This window comes from Ranitomeya imitator, chromosome 9 (genome assembly GCF_032444005.1).
Source record: "Ranitomeya imitator isolate aRanImi1 chromosome 9, aRanImi1.pri, whole genome shotgun sequence".
In the NCBI taxonomy this organism is placed as follows: Eukaryota; Metazoa; Chordata; class Amphibia; order Anura; family Dendrobatidae; genus Ranitomeya; species Ranitomeya imitator.
In genome coordinates, this window is record NC_091290.1 from 19015241 (window position 1) to 19039225 (window position 23985).

At 48.2% G+C, this 23985-nt stretch overlaps 1 protein-coding gene across 4 annotated transcripts in view; it reads right to left on the reverse strand.

The window, feature by feature from the left end:
- Positions 1–4923: 4923 nt before the first annotated feature.
- The window catches only part of EXT2 (exostosin glycosyltransferase 2), a 62969-nt gene continuing 43907 nt past the window's right edge, over positions 4924–23985 (reverse strand). For all 4 annotated transcript variants that reach the window (XM_069740010.1, XM_069740011.1, XM_069740012.1 and 1 more), the window contains exons 9-14: positions 16561–16750; positions 12849–13015; positions 10458–10601; positions 10136–10264; positions 9149–9231; positions 4924–5846 (exon numbers count right to left, since the gene is read on the reverse strand). In XM_069740010.1, the coding sequence (XP_069596111.1) occupies positions 5708–5846; positions 9149–9231; positions 10136–10264; positions 10458–10601; positions 12849–13015; positions 16561–16750 (852 nt within the window). In that variant the 3' untranslated portion in view covers positions 4924–5707. The remainder of the gene's footprint in view (positions 5847–9148; positions 9232–10135; positions 10265–10457; positions 10602–12848; positions 13016–16560; positions 16751–23985) is intronic.

The window sequence follows — 23985 nt, forward strand, 5'->3', positions numbered from 1 at the left end:
GTCCGGGCCGGAATCTGTAGTTTGCCAATGGCTGCAGAGTCAGAGGTTGAAGATCACTTCTCTATGGGATGCTGCCATGGGTATGCTGTGTATTGAAAAGCCTGCTCTTCCCCGGGGGGGCTCAGGACCCTTTTTCCTCAATATGTCTCAATATGACCCTTTCCCTGTTACAGAAACTCACCGCACAATAGATATACTGAATTTTGTTTAGTTCGGCTCCTCAGGGGCGGAGCATAAATCACCTTCTCTTTTTCTTTTAGGGCCGGAACTAAGAATAATACAATGTATCAGAGTATTTATACATTTCTGTAGTGAAAATCATAATCTTGCCACTTATACTAGTAGCACATACCCCAAGGGCTCCGATTCTCATGGGACCATCCCACACAGAGGTAGGGCCTATGGAAACAAAAATTAATAATAATTATATATATATATATATATATATATATATATATATATCTCCTGTTAATGTCCTCCGAATGAGGGGATTCAAGTGTTGGGACGTAAGACTTGTGTTTTTTTCATCCTGAGAGCCATGAAAGGCTGGTTACCATTCAGAAGTATAGGAAAGTATGACTGGGCAGGGGCGGGGGTTGTGCAGGACAAATGTATTGATTACCGAAAAAAAAATCAATAGGTGATGGGAATGTGAATTGGACCCCCCCACGATCATTAATCAGCTGTTATCTGATCCTGCATGGGCTGGTTGTCAGCAATGGACGGAGGCGCTTTGCGCAGTCCAGTGGCCGCTTTCGGTACTGCAGATCATCTCCCATTCAAGTGAATGCGACATTATAAACCCTGCACAAATAAAACCGCACACATGTGCAACATATTGAAAACAGATGGTTCAGTATATGCAAAATCCCAACCATCAAAGTATATCCCGGCCTTAAAGGGAAACCATCATCAGGTCAGGAACACTAACACCCGGCATATGACCGTATACTGATCCTACATTCTGGTACAACTCGTCATTTCAGAAAATGGAAAAACCCAGGGGGATGGGTGACGGCCGCCGTCAGATGCTGCAACTATGGTCATATTTGCCGCCATCCCAATTTCCCTAATACAAAACGGTGGCAAAGAAGGAATGATAACTTCTTCTCTATGTATTTGTTACAATATGTGGGTCTTAATTTTGATACAAAAATGTTTCTTGCAGTCCTATGTAAAAAAACACAGATAAGGTGTTACGACCGTGACAAACTCCGCTCAGCTACATCAGCACCTTGAAAGAATTAGCAGCGACATGGGGCCACTGGCCCCGAACCGGAAGAGATAGAAGTAGCTGTAAAAGCCGCGCTAAGTAACCGGATTTTATGGTTGGGAAGGACACGTTTGGTTCTCGTTATGATTCCCGAGCTGTGACTCCGGATGTGCGCGGCGCTGAGGTTTATGGACCTTTGATGAATTTCTCTTCCCAATCTGCAGGGCAGTAATCAGCCGCACCGCCGGGCCCCTCACCCGCACCGGGCCCCTCACCCGCCAGGCCTGTGACAAACCAGTAATGGATGGAGCCAAAACCTAAAAGCTCTTGGCAGAGATCCCCCCCGAGTGTCCCTCCGAGCTGCTGACAAGCCGCACAGCAGAGAGCACAGGCTGCAGATTAAGAACAGGAGGCCGACAACCGAGGAAAGGTGGGAGCTGCCCAGAAGGTGAAGGCCCCAGAAACCATATATTCCCTTCTGGAAGGAGCGGGCGGAGGAATTTCAAAGGAAAGATGAAGGAAATCACACGCAGAACTCTCAGCGCTTCACATCTGACATCAGTTACAAGGTCTCGCATTCTACAAGAGGAACCTCAAAGATTGGACAATTACCAGACTAGCGCTTCCCGAAAATAATCAGATCATCACATTAGTGGGGTTTTTTTTTTCAGGTCTTTTATACAAAGGGCCCAATTAGTTAATTAGATTTGGGAAATTAATTTTTGTTTTTTTATTCTTCATATGCCCTAACCAATCACATCAGATTACACGTCTGCCCGATCCTGATCGTTCGATACAATGTATCAGTCACTAAAGTAGATACAATTGTAACAGACCCTCCTTTATCTGGGGGTGTCGGTCTATAGGTTTTTTTTTTCCAGTCTCCGGCTGTCCATATCCCAGGTGTAATCTTTGACAATCGCTGCTGGTTGCAGAATCCTAGCGATGTGCAATGCACCCACCATTAGGATCGCAACGGTCGCCAAGGGACTGCGATCTGCAAACTTGCTCAGGACCCTTTTTCCTCAATATTTCATCATGGATGACACAAGCCTTGGACTATTTCCCCTTTCCCTATTTATTGAACCCCCCAAACAATAGATATACAGAGTTCTGCTTAGTTCAGTTCCTCGGGGGCGGAGCAGAACACAGACGTCGCTGACATTCGTCGCACACTTGCAGTCACGGGACGACCGCTGGAATCGGCGAGCAAGGCTGAATCCGAACAGTGAGTGTATTACACACCGCTAGGATTCAGGAAGCCGAAAGCACTTACCGAAGATTTCAGCAGCACTGGACAACCCACCCTTTAAGATTCCATTGACTGACTTGTTTGCAGCTTTGGATGCAACTGGCGCATTAGAAAAAAATGGAAATTTCTTTAAAAAAAAAAAAAATCAACATCCGTTACCGACTGTAAGCTCAGCGACACGTCTGTCTTCACAGGTGGTCCTTACTGGTTGCGATACATTTCCAGACCCCTAGAAAGTCTGCAATGTTGCAGCAAGGCATGCGTCTGTTCAGAGAGGTAAATATGCCATTCAGGAAAGAGACTCCGATTCCATTGTTGGGTCACTTACTGGGTTGCTTGCTGTAATTTTCATAAAAACCTTGTTTTATCCGCTGCAGCTCTGCTAGTCCTCACACTGCTAAAATTGCAGCTTTCTGCCTATGCACAGTTTAGGCAGAAAGCTGTCAATCAATGGTGGCGGCAGGAATAAAACAGGGCTCATGAATATGGACGACTACACAGAAGGAGCTCAACACTGAAAGGACTAGCAGAGCTGCAGCAGATGACACAGGTTTATCAAAAGAACAGCAAGAAGCTCAGTAAGTGACCCAGTCTCTATTTTATGCTGTTTATACTGTTCTCAGATTGGAGCCACAAAATCCTGGTGAAACACGATCTTGTGCTTTCCACTTCATTCCTTCTCCCACCAGATCATATTGGTCAGGACAGGACAACACAGACCATAAACGTTACAGTAATGTATGTCTACAGTGAGTGCACCAGCAGAATAGTGAGTGCAGCTCTGGGGTATAATACAAGATGTAACTCAGGATCAGTAATGTAATGTATGTACACAGTGACTGCACCAGCAGAATAGTGAGTGCAGCTCTGGGGTATAATACAGGATGTAACTCAGGATCAGTAATGTAATGTATGTACACAGTGACTGCACCAGCAGAATAGTGAGTGCAGCTCTGGGGTATAAAACAGGATGTAACTCAGGATCAGTAATGTAATGTATGTACACAGTGACTGCACCAGCAGAATAGAGTGCAGCTCTGGGGTATAATACAGGATGTAACTCAGGATCAGTAATGTAATGTATGTACACAGTGACTGCACAAGCAGAATAGAGTGCAGCTCTGGAGTATAATACAGGATGTAACTCAGGATCAGTAATGTAATGTATGTACACAGTGACTGCACAAGCAGAATAGAGTGCAGCTCTGGAGTATAATACAGGATGTAACTCAGGATCAGTAATGTAATGTATGTACACAGTGACTGCACAAGCAGAATAGTGAGTGCAGCTCTGGGGTATAATACAGGATGTAACTCAGGATCAGTAATGTAATGTGTGTACACTGTGACTGCACAAGCAGAATAGAGTGCAGCTCTGGAGTATAATACAGGATGTAACTCAGGATTAGTAATGTAATGTATGTACACAGTGACTGCACCAGCAGAATAGTGAGTGCAGCTCTGGAGTATAATACAGGAGGTAACTCAGGATCAGTAATGTAATGTATGTACACAGTGACTGCACCAGCAGAATAGTGAGTGCAGCTCTGGGGTATAATACAGGATGTAACTCAGGATCAGTAATGTAATGTATGTACACAGTGACTGCACCAGCAGAATAGTAAGTGCAGCTCTGGGGTATAATACAGGATGTAACTCAGGATCAGTAATGTAATGTATGTACACAGTGACTGCACCAGCAGAATAGTGAGTGCAGCTCTGGGGTATAATACAGGAGGTAACTCAGGATCAGTAATGTAATGTATATACAGAGTGACTGCACCAGCAGAATATTGAGTGCAGCTCTGGAGTATAATACAGGATGTAACTCAGGATCAGTAATGTAATGTATGTACATAGTGACTGCACCAGCAGAATAGTGAGTGCAGCTCTGGAGTATAATACAGGATGTAACTCAGGATCAGTAATGTAATGTATGTACACAGTGACTGCACCAGCAGAATAGTGAGTGCAGCTCTGGAGTAGAATACAGGATGTAACTCAGGATCAGTAATATAATGTATGTACAGTGACTGCACCAGCAGAATATTGAGTGCAGCTCTGGAGTATAATACAGGATGTAACTCAGGATTAGTAATGTATGTACACAGTGACTGCACCAGCAGAATAGTGAGTGCAGCTCTGGAGTATAATACAGGATGTAACTCCAGATCAGTAATGTAATGTATGTACACAGTGACTGCACCAGCAGAATAGTGAGTGCAGCTCTGGAGTATAATACAAGATGTAACTCAGGATCAGTAATGTAATGTATGTACACAGTGACTGCACCAGCAGAATAGTGAGTGCAGCTCTGGAGTAGAATACAGGATGTAACTCTGTACATTACATTACTGATCCTCCGTGCACACTAGCAGAATAGTGAGTGCAGCTGTCGAATATACACAGGCTGTAATTTAGGATCAGTATACGGGTTTTCAAAAAGCGGACATCAATATTAAACTATAGAGCCCTTTATCAGACCTTTATCAGTCACTTGCAGGTGGGCGACGTCTATAGCACAAGGATAAATTCTAACATGTTCAACAACAATAAAATATATTTTACAATAGTCGTGTGCAGCTGCTTAGTCAATTGTAAAAAATCTCATCAAGTCTTCTCCAGTCACACCCAAACCTGCGTCCAAAATTCTGCTGGCGTCTGGCCGTCAGAGAGCAGTGCATTGTGGGAGCTGAGATGACAACTATATAGGGAGAACGAAGTCAGGTCACATCAGAAAGACGAGGGGAGATAAACCCCTCGTCTGCTCCAGGGGGCGGCCAGCAGATATAAGAAGGCCGCTTTGTCTGTAACTGGTGAGAAAAAATTTCAAAATTAAAAAAACAAAAAAAGAAAAAACAAACAAACAAGAATATATATTAGTAAGGAACATTTTCTGTAGTTTCCCATGAAATTCAGTAAGAGAAGTCACTGGTTACGACAGCAATAGTTGGCACCGCTGAAATGACGGGGTCCGGGGGCCGCGGTATGGCGCCATTGGTTCATATCCAATTTCCGTTGCTCGGTAATACGGTCAGTCTGGATTCCGATTGGCTCCCCGTTTCGATCATGGTCATCCACATGGTGAGATCCACTGATCGGCGGTCAGCGCCGGCGTATTTCTGGTGCTGCGCCACAGTCGCACAGTCCGGCGCACTGACCTTAAAGCTACAGTGCCTCATATATACACAATGTACATTGTATTCCATCACAGCGGTCAGATGTGCGCACTCTCCGCCTCGTCAAAGGCTGCCGATATTGGGGAAGCTTTTCAGCTTTTCGGGAAAGTCGTCTTTGTAAAGTACGGGGTCAGCGCGATGTTCCACCACCTTCAGGGGCATGGTGCCAAATACAGTGGCAAATTTGTTAATGCATTCAGACCTGTGGAGAGAGAACACAGAGGGGTTAAAATACGAGGTAATGACACGCAGGCTACAGGAAAACGGAGACTCGGACCCCCTGTGATCTATTGCTTTACTACGTCATATGACGCGTACAGGAAGGCGGCTCGTGGTATGTAGGGGCAGACGTCAAACGTACCAGCACCAAACGCGTTTTTTACCCTCGGACCCAATATCTCGCCCCTGTAACCTGCAGCTTTTAATTTCCCTTTTAAAGGCAACAACACAGTAAAATATTTGGGGCTGTGGTCAAAAAGTGGCCAACAACGAAAAAAAGGAGGCACCTGGCACAATGACAAATGGTGTCATGTCCATGGGATCGCAGCGATGCCATCACTGGAGCCTTGCCATCATAGTGATGCCACCACTGGAGCCTTGGGATTGTAGCAATGCCATCACTGGAGCCTTGGCATCATAGTGATGCCACCACTGGAGCCTTGGGATTGTAGCAATGCCATCACTGGAGCCTTGGGATTGTAGCAATGCCATCACTGGAGCCTTGGCATCATAGTGATGCCACCACTGGAGCCTTGGCATCATAGTGATGCCACCACTGGAGCCTTGGCATCATAGTGATGCCACCACTGGAGCCTTGCCATCATAGTGATGCCACCACTGGAGCCTTGGCATCATAGTGATGCCACCACTGGAGCCTTGGCATCATAGTGATGCCACCACTGGAGCCTTGCCATCATAGTGATGCCACCACTGGAGCCTTGGCATCATAGTGATACCACCACTGGAGCCTTGGGATCGTAGCGATGCCACCACTGGAGCCTTGGGATCGTAGCGATGCCACCACTGGAGCCTTGGGATTGTAGCGATGCCACCACTGGAGCCTTGGGATCGTAGCGATGCCACCACTGGAGCCTTGGGATCGTAGTGATGCCACCACTGGAGCCTTGGGATTGTAGTGATGCCACCACTGGAGCCTTGGGACTTGGGATCGTAGTGATGCCACCACTGGAGCCTTGGGACTTGGGATCGTAGTGATGCCACCACTGGAGCCTTGGGACTTGGGATTGTAGTGATGCCACCACTGGATCCTTGGGATTGTAGCGATGCCACCACTGGAGCCTTGGGATTGTAGCGATGCCATCACTGCAGCCTTGGGATTGTAGTGATGCCACCACTGGAGACTTTAAACACTTGCGCAGAAGGTTGTGGACTAAGATAAACATGCAGCATAAAATGTTCAATCTGTGCTCCATTTCTCAGTGGCACCCTAGGCAACTGTCTACTTCGCCTATCCTTGTGGCAGTGGTGCTGTGAGAATAGCAATGTGACTAATGGGGTCTTACAACTATAGAGCTGCATCAGTTGTGGCTTCAGGTCACCAGTCTTTAGGGGTAATGGAATGGTGACGTTGCTAAAGAGGCTGCTATAATAGGTTAATACAGGGGCGCGTAGTCTCCAGGTACAATGGCACCATGGCGGAGCTTGGTCCCGTAAAGAGTATGAGAATAAGCTTTTACATCCTTGGTTGGTGATGCTGCGTGGCTTCAGATCTTCCGACCGTTGAGGGTCTCACAACAATGGAGACTCCGCAGTTGTCAGAACATGTAGTGGCAGCCGCTTTATAACCGAGACGTTCTGCAATACCCAACAGAAGGCAGCCAGAGGCGGAGAACGCTTCCAAGAACGCAGTGCAGCAAGGTCATTAACCAAGAGCCAAAACAGGCAGCCTGGCAAGTATTGATGCATCCGGGCAACCCAACAAAGTCGCGGACTGAAAGATGCATACTATGAATGGATGTTGGGAGTTATACTACCGACAGCTGGAGAGCCACAATACGGAATATATAAGGGCATGCTGGGAGTTGTAGTATAACACTAGCTGAAAAGTCTCAGGTTGCACGGCAATGACATCGGATCTGAAGGCCTCGGACGCATCCATAATATTAGCCACAGGACGCCTTAGAAATATGAGATATTGAGCCCGCTGCATTCTTCACGGCATCCCCCTCCTCCATTCCGCTGAAGCTCTGGCTTCTCTGCTGGACGTTCATGTGTTGCTACCTGCGGGGGATCCATCTTGACTCACGCACGTGGCGCGTGAAAGTCATCAGTCTAAAGGTCCGACACAACTGCAGCCAATGCGCCAGCACCTCTGGTGACAGCAAGAATGTGCGAAACCCAAGCACCCAGCTGAGCCTGGCGGAGAGCGCGCCATAAACCTACGGCGCATACAGCAGCGGCCCGGACTCTCACGCACACCGCTCCCTGCGGTAACCCACATGTCTGCCCCGACTCATCATTACTGTACGTTAAAGAGGGTCTCCAGAAATTACCACAGTCTGGCAATGAGCATGGAGACCCCCACTGGTCCCCATTTAGCCTAGACTCAGGGCGAGTTTTGTTTTCAGTCCCTATGGTCTGTAGCCTCCAACCATTTGTGTTGTGGACACTTTTTTGAGGCTGGATACGATTTCTTAGACCTGACAGGTGAATATTATTAGATGGGGCAAAAAATAGAAAAAGGAAAATCCTAATAACAAGTAAAGTCACCAACTGTGCCATCTATTACACATGGAGCGCCAAGATGACCCTCGTCACTGCGGAGAAGTCCGACATCATCATCTTTTCCAGACGTTTACAGCGGACAGACTAAAACCTTGGATTTTTTCCCTATACGTAAGGAATAGGTTGAGGCCGGCAGCAAGAGTGCGGCATAGGGGATACAAGCACCATCATCCCCTCCTAGTGTCTTCCAATCCTCCCCAAATTCCTGCCATTCCTAAAGCTGTGTGCCTGACACAACATCACGAGAGCGATCAGCCCTCCAGCCCGGCCTAGATAAGGTCTGGACGGTGGAGGCAGCGCAGACATATGGACGGAGATCAGATCCTCCATAACTCACTCATTTCATCTCTTAACCCCCTCGGAGCGGGACATTTGTGGAGCACATGCTCAGAAGATGGAGAAAAGATGGAAGAAAACGTATACGTCTCGACATGGGGAAATGGCATAAATAGCAATTGCTTGATGGAGGAGGGATGAGCCCGACAATAAATCTGCAATGCTGTGGAGGTGGCATATTTCCAGTCTATGACCCGGCCTGCGGGGATTTTATTTGGTGGGAGGGGAGGGGGCATTTTAAATTGCCTTCCTTTAAAGAACGGTGCTGCGAGAAGAACGAGATGTCACAAACCTATTTGGGACCATTCACGGGCAAAATAAAAATACATTGAAAAGCTCATTGATTAACTCTGCTTCCGAGCATAAATCTGAATGCGGCCCTTTACTATTCCATCAGAACGTGACACACGGGGGGCCACTTACCTTTCCACCATATGCGTCTGATCCAAGGACAGCCCGTCGATGGCGGTGCACTCAGGGCACTTGAACTTTTTGCGCGGTGTCACCTATAGGGTGGAGATGGAAAAGGAGAAGCCGTCAATGTGTGCAAGATTGATCACAGGGGAGCGGGACATGTTTGTTGTTCTCTGGTTTCAGGCAGCACGGGTTGGGTAGCACAGTGCTAAGCCCAAGACCCAATGAAAACAGATTGCGGGATTTGCATTCACACCCCCCCCCCCCTTCTGCAAAGACCTGGTGATGACAAGCCCTTTAATTCCCTTTTAATGACTTCTCAAGGTCCCCGTGTAAACATCATCTTCTGTCGTGGCGTTTTCCAGGGCGCTCTGTAACCTTCAGCCGACGAGGCAGATGAGCGGCGTTCCCCCTTTATTTCTCCCCCAAACATCGGCAAAGGATAATCCCTGACGGCCAGAGCTGGCAGGACCTCGGGGTTACCAACCTACAAGCGGAGGAGATGCCATCACAACACCTGATCCGGGCGCGGATGACACCACGGGAAATGTATGTGTGAAGGGCTCAGGATCAAAGCGTGGCTGACAGCAGAGAGATACCCCGGTAATACCGGGGATTGGAGAAGATGATTGCAAGATCACTTTTAAATTAACATTCGCGAGGGGTGAAATTTACAATTAACATTCCTGTCGTCAGCTGTCCCAGGGCCGACAGATGGTCTTCTATATGGGGTGCCCAGTGATCCCGCTCCGATACCAGGCCGACATTGGATGTCACAGGCAGAAGGGTGAATATTAATGCCCGGGAGGGTTAAGGCTTCTTTTTTAGAAAGGGCGCCACTTTTACTGCAGTATTCATTTGAGCTACAATAGCCATCAAATCCAAGAGTGGCGCTTTTTCTGGAGAAAAATAAAAATCGGATGCCTTTTTTTCCTTTTTCCTCAGACACCCCTTCACTAATGATGGCGTCTGGTGACGAGTTAACGACCGCGTTACCTTGATCGGAGCCTTCCCGGTTACGTTGGCGACCAAGAAGTTCATCGCGATGTCTTCACAATTCATATGGGCGTCCACCCAGTTCTTGATGTCTCCCGGCATCTTGTAGGTGTACAGGTAATTAAAATACTGCAAACAGAGAAGATTCACGTCAGTCTGGCGCCGTCATACATGTTCCCCGCCAGGACACCGGACTTGGGTGTCTCTGACCGGGATTTCGCTGCCGTAGGTTGAGCTGCACATAACAGACTAAGACGGTGAACGTGACCCTGACAGCAGTGCGGTCTCGGAGACCCGATAACTGTAGGGTCGGAGTCATTACCTTATGATAGAACGCAGCTCCGGTCAGCACCATCGACACCTCGTTGGTCCATTCGGACTCGTACTTCCACTTGTTCATTTCGTGGTCCCACAGGTGGAGTCGTCCTGGGTATCCAACCAGTCGGTCAGGAAATTCCCTCCATACCTGGCGGAGAGATGGAGACACAGTTTGGGGTTAATAAACGCAACAATTCAGCAGTAAAGGCTACAGATATCTTTGACTTTAGGTTTCAGTCTTCCTCAAATCATTCATTTGCTACCTGCTCCTAGTTTCTGACTTTTTCCAGGTTTCCCTCCCAGTAATACAAGCTGGATGTGCTGTCCTCACTGGCACAGCTTCATTCCTGTACGGATTACTCCTTGTACAGACAGTGATGGATCTAGTCTCCCTCATTCTGCAGACTTAGCCATGGGTGCTATCCACGCCCGGTCTGTGATTCACCCTCTCCACCTGTAGACCCGTGACTGTTCTTTTCCCAACCTATACGGTGACTCTGCCCTCCATGAAACCTTGGTTGCTGTCCTCATCTGCTCACTTTGGCCTGCTGTGGATAGCCTCCTCCTCATCCTCCATGCTAGTATTGCTAATGCTCAAAAAAGGGAAAGCAGAGAAAGCCGCCACAGCCAGGATCTATGAGCAGCAGCAGAACAGTCAGCTAAGTGAAGGAGTTACACAGACTCTACAGCGGCAAAATGATAGGAAATGTCCAATGAAGAGGACTTAGATAAATAGTCATAATGCTAGATTTCTGATCATCACACTGGGGGATTGGTGGTCTCACATCTGCGCTTCTGCTCCATTCCAGCTTTTTGGGGCTGGCAGTAATGGCCAAGTACGCCGCTCAGCTATCCCCATCTTTTGCAGGAAGGACGGCCTTTCCGTTTGAAGGAGATGCACAGAATCCCAATTCTGGCAATCAATGGTCGTCTAGTACCGATTATGGAGTGACCGGTGGTGACGATCGCAGGCCGTCGTGTGACTTACGTGCAATTAAAGGAGCGCCTCCTCCACTAGGAAATGGCCAGAGAGGGCCTAACTTAAAGGATGAGGTCTTCTTTGTATGATTTTGGGTAATTGATAAGACGCCTCGGCCACGATTCCTCGCTTAGGACCCCCATCCCATAATCACGAGCGTCGAGCAGAAGACATTGCCCTGCTGGACAAGGAGTCAGATCGCTGGCTAATACAATGGGAGTCGGAGAAGAAAAAAAATACAAAATAGAGGGTGGGGGCACGAGGGGGTGTTGTGAAGAACTGGTAACGCTGCCGCAGACGTGTGGCCCCCCGAGTCAGCAGCTGGATACAATCAGACCCTCCATCTCCGTCACTTCATCCATAACTTGACCGCTGACAAGGGGATCAAAACTACAGGAAAATGAGAACAGGCTGGGTGATCATTAGTAGCACCCCGAAATGTTAGACATGCTACTGACCACATTAAATGGGGCTGATTTAGTGGCCCGGCGAAGGGGGAAGAAAGGGTCAGACAATCCTCCGACATGAAGAATGAGAGAAGTGTCAGCCAAATTACAAATGTGCTCCTCAAATCAGGGCCGGGCCGGTAATGAGCCGCCAAGTGTGACCCCCGGACTGCCGTCACTGCGCCCCCATAGCCGGGTATGTCACGGGGTCACGCTGCCTCCAGGAGCCACTGCTACCATTACCATTCTGGAATTGCACCACAAGCATTTGCCTAATGTGTTTCTATGGGAATTACTCCGATTAGACAATGATGGGGGTTGCACCCCTACATGCGCTGCTTTCCGCCCCAGATGTGCAGCCATCAGCCTGTACCCTAGTGCTGATGATCTGTACTTGAAACAGGAGGGTTAGGATGAGCAAGGTCGCCATCACTAATGCAGAGGGAAGAAAAGGGACGCTGGATTTGTATTAAAGACCCAAGTGCTATTTACTGGGGAAGGGGGGGGATGATGTAACCCCCTTTATCCAAAGTTGTAGACGGAGGCGCGCCTGTCTGTTCCCTCCAGATATGAACCCCCCCAAGTCCATATTTGTTAAAAATGCTAAAAATAAAAAAATCAACGGAGTCGGCTCATGGACATCATCCGTCAGGAGGAATCGGGCCAGTAAACGGCAATATGAAGTCTCCGAAGAGCAATGAAAAGCAGCGTGGAGCAGTGTGAACGCGGCGCGGAGCAGATTTCCCACAGAACCCGCCAGTCCCGCAGCTGGCACCAATATCGTTACTGCCGAATCCCCCCGAGACCACGACCAACCTCAGATGATGGGGAAAGCTGTACCTGCCAATACTCTGGGTCCAGCTCCGCAGCGGAGCATCTTAAAGGGGAAGTCTACACACTTACATAGGGCACAGAAGTCGAGGTTCCCTTTAAACGTGACCCTCACTTCTCCGTTAAGGGGCGCTCTTACCTCGTAACCAAACTGCAGCTCATCCGATGTCAACATGATGATGTCGTCGTCGATGGCGAGCACGGCCTCCGTCTCGATCTCGTCGTAAGGGAAGAAGCGGTTACTGAGCTTATTCTCCGCCGTCCGCACCACTTTAAGAGGAACTCGGATCTTGGGCCAGAGACTCTCTGTGGAAGAATGAATAAAACTTATCTACAGAAATACAGTATCAGGTGAGGACCGTTGCCCCGCTAATAGTCACCCAGCTTTCCCAGACCCCAGCAAGGCGTATCCGGCAGGTAATGCAGAGATTCGCCTCTTCCACAGCACAGCTGTGCACAAAGGCAGCGCCTCCTCCGCAACACGTCGCCATCTAGAGGTCTAAAGCGCATGAAATGCGGCAAAAACAAGTTCTTAAAGGGATATGCTCACCAGTGTCGAACATATTGCTAGAGTATAGAAAATTATTACAGCGGCTAGATTATCTCTTCCAATCTTGAAAAGGGGGTCATCTAGGCATTATACCTGACAGTCAGACCCCGGCATTATACCAGATAGTCAGACCCCCATGATCAGTAAGTGATGGAACAGGTTATTACATGATAGGAAGAACTCATGAGAGAGACACAGAGACCGAGAGACACAGAGACCGAGAGAGAGAGAGAGAGAGAGAGAGAGAGAGACAGAGAACGAGAGTCACAGAGACCGAGAGAGAGAGAGAGAGAGAGAGACAGAGACCGAGAGAGAGAGAGACAGAGACCGAGAGACACAGAGACCGAGAGAGAGAGAGAGAGAGAGAGACAGAGACCGAGAGAGAGACAGAGACCGAGAGAGAGAGAGACAGAGACCGAGAGACACAGAGACCGAGAGAGAGAGAGAGAGAGAGAGACAGAGACCGAGAGAGAGAGAGACAGAGAACGAGAGTCACAGAGACCGAGAGAGAGAGAGAGAGAGAGAGACAGAGACCGAGAGAGAGAGAGACAGAGACCGAGAGACACAGAGACCGAGAGAGAGAGAGAGAGAGAGAGACAGAGACCGAGAGAGAGACGCAGAGACCGAGAGAGACAGAGACCGAGAGAGACGCAGAGACCGAGAGAGACAGAGACCGAGAGAGGCCGAGAGAGAGACGCGGAGACCGAGAGAGAGACCGAGAGAGACGCAGAGACCGAGAGAGACACAGAGACCGAGAGAGAGACAGAGACCGAGAGAGACACAGAGACCGAGAGAGAGACGCAGAGACCGAGGCCGAGAGAGAGACGCAGAGACAGAGACCGAGAGAGAGACAGAGACCGAGAGACACAGAGACCGAGAGAGAGAGAGAGAGAGAGACAGAGACCGAGAGAGAGACGCAGAGACCGAGAGAGACAGAGACCGAGAGAGACGCAGAGACCGAGAGAGACAGAGACCGAGAGAGGCCGAGAGAGAGACGCGGAGACCGAGAGAGAGACCGAGAGAGACGCAGAGACCGAGAGAGACACAGAGACCGAGAGAGAGACAGAGACCGAGAGAGACACAGAGACCGAGAGAGAGACCCAGAGACCGAGGCCGAGAGAGAGAGACACAGAGAGAGACAGAGAGCGAAAGATGCAGAGACCAAGAGACACAGAGACTGAGCGAGACAGAGACCGAGAGAGGCCAAGAGACGCAGAGACCGAGAGAGAGAGACGCAGAGACCGAGAGAGAGAGACGCAGAGACCGAGAGAGAGAGAGACGCAGAGACCGAGAGAGAGAGAGACGCAGAGACCGAGAGAGAGAGAGACGCAGAGACCGAGAGAGAGAGACGCAGAGACCGAGAGAGAGAGACGCAGAGACCGAGAGAGAGAGACGCAGAGACCGAGAGAGAGAGACGCAGAGACCGAGAGAGAGAGACGCAGAGACCGAGAGAGAGAGACGCAGAGACCGAGAGAGAGAGACGCAGAGACCGAGAGAGAGAGACGCAGAGACCGAGAGAGAGAGACGCAGAGACCGAGAGAGAGAGACGCAGAGACCGAGAGAGAGAGACGCAGAGACCGAGAGAGAGAGACGCAGAGACCGAGAGAGAGAGACGCAGAGACCGAGAGAGAGAGACGCAGAGACCGAGAGAGAGACGCAGAGACCGAGAGAGAGAGACGCAGAGACCGAGAGAGAGAGACGCAGAGACCGAGAGAGAGAGACGCAGAGACCGAGAGAGAGAGACGCAGAGACCGAGAGAGAGACACGCAGAGACCGAGAGAGAGACACGCAGAGACCGAGAGAGAGACACGCAGAGACCGAGAGAGAGACACGCAGAGACCGAGAGAGACACGCAGAGACCGAGAGAGACACGCAGAGACCGAGAGAGACACGCAGAGACCGAGAGAGACACGCAGAGACCGAGAGAGACACGCAGAGACCGAGAGAGACACGCAGAGACCGAGAGAGACACGCAGAGACCGAGAGAGACACGCAGAGACCGAGAGAGAGATGCAGAGACCGAGAGAGACGCAGAGACCGAGAGAGACACGCAGAGACCGAGAGAGACACGCAGAGACCGAGAGAGAGATGCAGAGACCGAGAGAGACGCAGAGACCGAGAGAGACGCAGAGACCGAGAGAGACAGAGACCCAGAGACCGAGAGAGACAGAGACCCAGAGACCGAGAGAGACACAGAGACCAAGAGAGACACAGAGACCAAGAGACACAGAGACCAAGAGAGACACAGACGGAGTAAATAAAAATGGCAGTTTCCAAGTAATTATAAAAAAAAAGTTATCAAATCACCGACAAAGGGATCTTGGAAATGGTGAGAAATTGAAATAAAGTTGATTATAAAGTTGCAGAACTTTTCGTTTCTACACCATTTCAGCTTTATTCACATGAAGTCAGAGAACCCCTTTTTAACCCCTTTAAAGATCTAGAAAGCGTCATGGATTCCTCAATGTCCCCGATGGAGGGCGTCAGCCTGTACTGATCTCAGCTCCCTTGTGAGAGTCCATTAAATCGAGTTACATTTTCCTGAGTGTATCGAGGGGAAAAAATAAAATAAGATAAAATAAATGACTGTGGAGTTTCAAAGCATCAAAAGAAAGAAAATGAAGATGGATGCAGCGGGAGTATGGCTCCTCTGCAGCGGCGGATGGCTTCCCTGCAGCTTTCATAGTCTGACCGCACTATTTGTTTAAAAGTGATATGAAAGCCGAATGCAGAAGAGCCGGAGAGACCTTGAAGTCACCGCTGACATCTCCAGCCCAACACCGGCTGCTTAATTATCAGCTACTGTGAGGAGGCCCCTGGCAGCGCCGCGGCCGGACTCACATGTGATAACTTCTTATTTACATACCATTAGTCGCCTCTACCCCCGGCTGCTGAGGACTCAGATCCATTTACACAGCGACGTGCAACCATGTGTTCCCTGCACTACATGTGCGCAAACTTTTATGTGGATTCGCTTTGTTTTTGTTTACATTTCATTTACTTTTTATTTTGTTGGGGCGAAGATGAGATGATGGAAAATATAGTTTCTGCCCATTATTTTCCCCACCCTGCATTAGAGCAGAGCATACCCAGCACAGACACTGAACCTGCAGACAGTTTGTGCACCCTCAGAGCAACTTGCAGAATTCTGAATGCAGCTCTGGAGTAACTGGAGATTCAGCCCCGGTGTTCGGCATCGTCCATGTTGTTACCGGGCTTGTGCGCGGCAATGATAACACCATGGAAGTGTCGCTTCTGTGCCGCCTATACACCGCAGGAGTGACCTCTGTAGGCAGCTTACCTTCAGGGGGGCTCTTATTCTGGTTATTCCAGACCACCAGGAGCTTGGAGAGGCTGGGGACCTTGGACACCTCCGTGATGACTCTGAAGAGGCTCTCCACCCGATCGTAGGTCAGCACCACGGCGGTGAACCCCTGCGACTGCGGCGGGATTAACGGAAGAAACAGGGGGTTGCTCACGCTGCTCCATTTCTATAAAAGGAACAAAAGAATATTAAGAATTCCAAAAACATAAAAATAAGTGGAAATGCAAAAAAAACCAATAATAATAACAATAGAAAGTTTATGCCCTCCGAGCTTACATAATGGTCTTCCTCTGTAGCAATTCTGGAGTTTACCTTTTACTGCCAAGGTTACCGACCACCTCTGCAGGCTATCATAGGTGGCCGGATTCCTAGTCAAGGAGAGCAGAGCTTAAAAGCTCTTTTGTCCTGATCCTAAAATTTATAGTCGGCGGCCATTCTTCCTCTTGATGGCGTCGTCACCCAACTTATCTATAGATGTCCGACTATTGGGGACCCACCTGATACAGATCCTGAGAATGGAGATGTTGGGGGCCCATGATAAAAAAAAAAAAAAAAGGAAAAAGAAAGAAAAAAAAAAAGGAGGGAAAGACCTTCACGCTTGGCTTTAACCCCTTAAAAGCTGCAACAGGTGCTTGGAAAACATCTACATGCACGACTGACCATAAGTCATCCGGAGGAGGGAACCCTTTTAATTTGCAAATATTAGAAACAAAAAAGATAAAAATTGTATTTAATGTCTTTTTTTCTCCCCGAAAGAATAATCACAGGAATTGGCTAATAAAATGATCGTCTGATGATAAGTATCGCAGAGCACGGTACACTCCCTGCAGCCGGTGCCAGCGCTGCGCTAATAGAATGCGAGAGGGGGTTTGTTTTTGGAAGAGTTCTGGGGAAAGTACGGCTCATTACGGCTGGCGAGGGCATCCTTAGTGGAAAGTGATTTTTTTTTAATCCCAGCCTGGCAGAGACTGGAAACCCCCCCGTTCCCAAGACCCCCCCCCGAGTATTTTTTTTTTCTCCATGGGAAAGGAAATTGGACGCAGTGTAGCCGAGACGTCGCTCTGACACAAAGTGGGCAAAGAGGAGAATAAAAAAGGTAAATAAAAGCGGCGAAACAGACAGATTAAATGACTCAAACAAAACGCTGGCTGTTCTTAGCCAAAAAGGTGAGGAGGAAATGGCCAAAGACTGCATTAAACTTTATTTTTTTTTTGGGGGGGACACAATAACAAGAGCGCGTTTATAAGACTGAATTTGCAGAGTTTTGATTTTTAATTGTGGCGACTGTAACTTTAATCCTTCGCTCCCATAATCCTGCCAAGGAGAAGGAACCCAGAGGAGTTGGCAAGAGCGGGCACCCAACGTCTGGTCCTAATAAGCGTGCCAGGAAGGGGGTACCGTGATCACAGCGGGCACCGCAGGGCAGGAATCACTCACACATAGGTATGTTGACTTAATGGGAAGTAAAAAAAAAAAAAATAACCAAAAAACTATAATAAATGAATAAATTAACGATCCGCCGCAAGACGAGGAAGGAGCAACCGGAATTTGGGTCATTCAGCCCGGTGACAAAAATGCAGCATTGTTCTGCGTTGCTGCCCACTGCACGGACAGCGACAATCAGCGCCCACCGAACGCGCGGTCTCTGCGCCACCTTGTCAGTAAGACGATCCGTAAAAAGGAAAAAAAATAAAGGTTGTTTATTCTGAAGGCTCCATTTCCGTGCATTTTGTCCCATAAAGGCTCATTAAAACCGGACTGAAGCCCTTTCTTCGCAAATCCGCGGGTCTGCGTCTGTGCAGATAGTCGCCTAAGTGCTTAAATCCCGGATCCACCTCTCTGGAATGTCACCAAGACCCAGATGGGAGAAGAAACAAAGAATTCAAGAAATAAAAAGCATGGGCACGGCCAAAGCAGCACAGAGGATTTCAGGCTTCCTGTATGTCAGGAGGGGCAAGTAACAGGCTGTCATGATGTGACGAAGGGGATGGAGACGACCGTGAACGGAGGGAAGTCACAGCGTCCTAATGACAGGCGCCCGGATCTGCAGCAGCACAAAGTGTTTCAGCAGATGATGCGGCGACCTCGTCAGAGGAAAAATCTCCGCATCCCCCGGTGATAAAAGGCGTCTCTCCCAGAAAATAAAATCAGAAAGGAAAATATCAAAATATCTGCGACTCGTAATACCCAGGAGATAAAGGGGTCGCAACAATGTGTCAGTTTACCTCTTATTAAAAATCCTCTGTTCTCAAGAAAGAAGGGATCTTTACGTCTCTAGTTTACTACTCATTGCCAAGGTTACCAGCTACCTCTGCCGTTTATCAGAGGAGGCCGATTTCCTAGAAAAGGAGCCAAGTGATCGAGATGCAATATCCTTAGACACTCCAGAGCCGCACTCACTATTCACTGTCTACATACATTACATTACTGATCCTGAGTTACATCCTGTATTATACTCCAGAGCCGCACTCACTATTCACTGTCTACATACATTACATTACTGATCCTGAGTTACATCCTGTATTATACTCCAGAGCTGCACTCACTATTCTGCTGGTGCAATCACTGTGTACATACATTACATTACTGATCCTGAGTTACATCCTGTATTATACTCCAGAGCTGCACTCACTATTCTGCTGGTGCAGTCACTGTGTACATACATTACATTACTGATCCTGAGTTACATCCTGTATTATACTCCAGAGCTGCACTCACTATTCTGCTGGTGCAGTCATTGTGTACATACATTACATTACTGATCCTGAGTTACATCCTGTATTATACTCCAGAGCTGCACTCACTATTCTGCTGGTGCAGTCACTGTGTACATACATTACTGATCCTGAGTTACCTCCTGCATTATTCTCCAGAGCTGCACTCACTATTCTGCTGGTGCAGTCACTGTGTACATACATTACATTACTGATCCTGAGTTACATCCTGTTTTATACTTCAGAGCTGCACTCACTATTCTGCTGGTGCAGTCACTGTGTACATACATTACTGATCCTGAGTTACATCCTGTATTATACTCCAGAGCTGCACTCAGTATTCTGCTGGTGCAGTCACTGTGTACATACATTACATTACTGATCCTGAGTTACATCCTGTATTATACCCCAGAGCTGCACTCACTATTCTGCTGGTGCAGTCACTGTGTACATACATTACATTACTGATCCTGAGTTACATCCTGTATTATACTCCAGAGCTGCACTCACTATTCTGCTGGTGCAGTCACTGTGTACATACATTACATTACTGATCCTGAGTTACATCTTGTATTATACTCCAGAGCTGCACTCACTATTCTGCTGGTGCAGTCACTGTGTACATACATTACATTACTGATCCTGAGTTACATCCTGTATTATACTCCAGAGCTGCACTCACTATTCTGCTGGTGCAGTCACTGTGTACGTACATTACATTACTGATCCTGAGTTACATCCTGTAATATGCCCCAGAGCTGTACTCACTATTCTGCTGGTGCAGTCACTGTGTACATACATTACACTACTGATCCTGAGTTACATCCTGTACTATACTCCAGAGCTGCACTCACTATTCTGCTGGTGCAGTCACTGTGTACATACATTACTGATCCTGAGTTACATCCTGTATTATACCCCAGAGCTGCACTGACTATTCTGCTGGTGCAGTCACTGTGTACATACATTACACTACTGATCCTGAGTTACATCCTGTACTATACTCCAGAGCTGCACTCACTATTCTGCTGGTGCAGTCACTGTGTACATACATTACATTACTGATCCTGAGTTACATCCTGTACTATACTCCAGAGCTGCACTCACTATTCTGCTGGTGCAGTCACTGTGTACATACATTACATTACTGATCCTGAGTTACATCCTGTATTATACCCCAGAGCTGCACTCACTATTCTGCTGGTGCAGTCACTGTGTACATACATTACATTACTGATCCTGAGTTACATCCTGTATTATACTCCAGAGCTGCACTCACTATTCTGCTAGTGCAGTCACTGTGTACGTACATTACATTACTGATCCTGAGTTACATCCTGTATTATACTCCAGAGCTGCACTCACTATTCTGCTGGTGCAGTCACTGTGTACATACATTACATTACTGATCCTGAGTTACATCCTGTAATATGCCCCAGAGCTGCACTCACTATTCTGCTGGTGCAGTCACTGTGTACATACATTACACTACTGATCCTGAGTTACATCCTGTACTATACTCCAGAGCTGCACTCACTATTCTGCTGGTGCAGTCACTGTGTACATACATTACTGATCCTGAGTTACATCCTGTATTATACCCCAGAGCTGCACTCACTATTCTGCTGGTGCAGTCACTGTGTACATACATTACATTACTGATCCTGAGTTACATCCTGTACTATACTCCAGAGCTGCACTCACTATTCTGCTGGTGCAGTCACTGTGTACATACATTACACTACTGATCCTGAGTTACATCCTGTACTATACTCCAGAGCTGCACTCACTATTCTGCTGGTGCAGTCACTGTGTACATACATTACTGATCCTGAGTTACATCCTGTATTATACCCCAGAGCTGCACTCACTATTCTGCTGGTGCAGTCACTGTGTACATACATTACATTACTGATCCTGAGTTACATCCTGTATTATACCCCAGAGCTGCACTCACTATTCTGCTGGTGCAGTCACTGTGTACATACATTACACTACTGATCCTGAGTTACATCCTGTACTATACTCCAGAGCTGCACTCACTATTCTGCTGGTGCAGTCACTGTGTACATACATTACATTACTGATCCTGAGTTACATCCTGTACTATACTCCAGAGCTGCACTCACTATTCTGCTGGTGCAGTCACTGTGCACATACATTACTGATCCTGAGTTACATCCTGTATTATACTCCAGAGCTGCACTCACTATTCTGCTGGTGCAGTCACTGTGTACATACATTACATTACTGATCCTGAGTTACATCCTGTACTATACTCCAGAGCTGCACTCACTATTCTGCTGGTGCAGTCACTGTGTACATACATTACACTACTGATCCTGAGTTACATCCTGTACTATACTCCAGAGCTGCACTCACTATTCTGCTGGTGCAGTCACTGTGTACATACATTACTGATCCTGAGTTACATCCTGTATTATACCCCAGAGCTGCACTCACTATTCTGCTGGTGCAGTCACTGTGTACATACATTACATTACTGATCCTGAGTTACATCCTGTATTATACCCCAGAGCTGCACTCACTATTCTGCTGGTGCAGTCACTGTGTACATACATTACACTACTGATCCTGAGTTACATCCTGTACTATACTCCAGAGCTGCACTCACTATTCTGCTGGTGCAGTCACTGTGTACATACATTACATTACTGATCCTGAGTTACATCCTGTACTATACTCCAGAGCTGCACTCACTATTCTGCTGGTGCAGTCACTGTGTACATACATTACTGATCCTGAGTTACATCCTGTATTATACCCCAGAGCTGCACTCACTATTCTGCTGGTGCAGTCACTGTGTACATACATTACATTACTGATCCTGAGTTACATCCTGTACTATACTCCAGAGCTGCACTCACTATTCTGCTGGTGCAGTCACTGTGTACATACATTACTGATCCTGAGTTACATCCTGTACTATACTCCAGAGCTGCACTCACTATTCTGCTGGTGCAGTCACTGTGTACATACATTACACTACTGATCCTGAGTTACATCCTGTATTATACTCCAGAGCTGCACTCACTATTCTGCTGGTGCAGTCACTGTGTACATACATTACTGATCCTGAGTTACATCCTGTATTATACCCCAGAGCTGCACTCACTATTCTGCTGGTGCAGTCACTGTGTACATACATTACATTACTCATCCTGAGTTACATCCTGTATTATACCCCAGACCTGCACTCACTATTCTGCTGGTGCAGTCACTGTGTACATACATTACACTACAGATCCTGAGTTACATCCTGTATTATACTCCAGAGCTGCACTCACTATTCTGCTGGTGCAGTCACTGTGTACATACATTACATTACTGATCCTGAGTTACATCCTGTATTATACTCCAGAGCTGCACTCACTATTCTGCTGGTGCAGTCACTGTGTACATACATCCAGCCAACAGATGAGCGCCTCCTTGCACTGAACTCTGCTGCATCTCTATAGGGGGCTGACAATGGGGGTCTACACCCCGCCACTTTCTGTGCAGAGAACCTGATGCTGCCTCCATCGGATCGGATCGGCGTTTTATGTGAAGAAGGAGCAGAGCCGAGGAGGTGCACGTCCCCTGCAGCCCCTCCGTACACAAGGCCCCCATTGTGCAGCTTACTGACGACTCCCGCTGATGCATATTCACAAGCATGGCCGTGCATATGGAAACAGTCAGCGGGCCGTGCCACGACCAATTATACTGTTGTGGAACACGGTATAAACAAGTCAGACTTCAGAGCACCTTGGAGCATGATGTGACCCAGGACTGCCGCTAACAATGGCGCGGCCTCCTCCCTCCATCCTCCCTGGCCGAGCAGCCGCCGCTACCTGCAGAAAACACCCAAACTGCGCATTTTACGCAGAACCAAAGTCTACTCCTGCGGCGTCACCGCTAGGAGGTGACAAGGAGAACAACTACACTCGGAGCCCAGCACTTACACCGCCAGTCCTGCTGAAATACTCTGCGCTGCTGGGCACCCCGCTCTAGTAGCCATTAGGACACCATGGAACCCGTCAAACGCAAGCAAGTCCCCTGGTAGAGTAAGAAGGTCTCCGTCCTCCCCTACGGACTGCCTTCTGAAATACTCTGTGCTGCTGGGACATTCCTTCCTCCCACTCGCCCCGGCACTAGAGGGCAGCTCAAGGACATATTTTCGGAGGGACGGGGGGAGCATCTGCTTTTTTTTTTTATTGCGGCAGCACATTCTATGCCACCGGTCAGAATGACAGCTCCGCGCAGGGTGCAAATTAAGTCGGGTCTCGTTAGCGGAATATTTGGAGCTGTTAATTTGCATACCTGCTACCGAATAATTTGGAACCGTGACCCCCCGGAGGTGGCAGAGAGCTCTGAACACATATCACCCCCCTCAGATGAAAACGGCACTTGTGTCCCCGTAAGATGAGCCAGATCCCGGGAATTAGCAGGTGCTGCCCCTGATAAGATCCACAGGAACCGCGCAGCTGTCCGCCTCCACCTGCTGCCCCCCGGAGGACAGCGAAGGACGCCGCAAGCACCAGGGCCTGTGTAAGGAAAGGGGCGCCACGAACTGCCTATACCTAAAGGTCGGGGTCCCACGCTGACAGCTGCTGGGACGGGCCCACCATTAAAGTCTTCCCGTTAACAAGTGGCCCCTGGAAGGAAAACCACTTTCAAATGGGTCTTT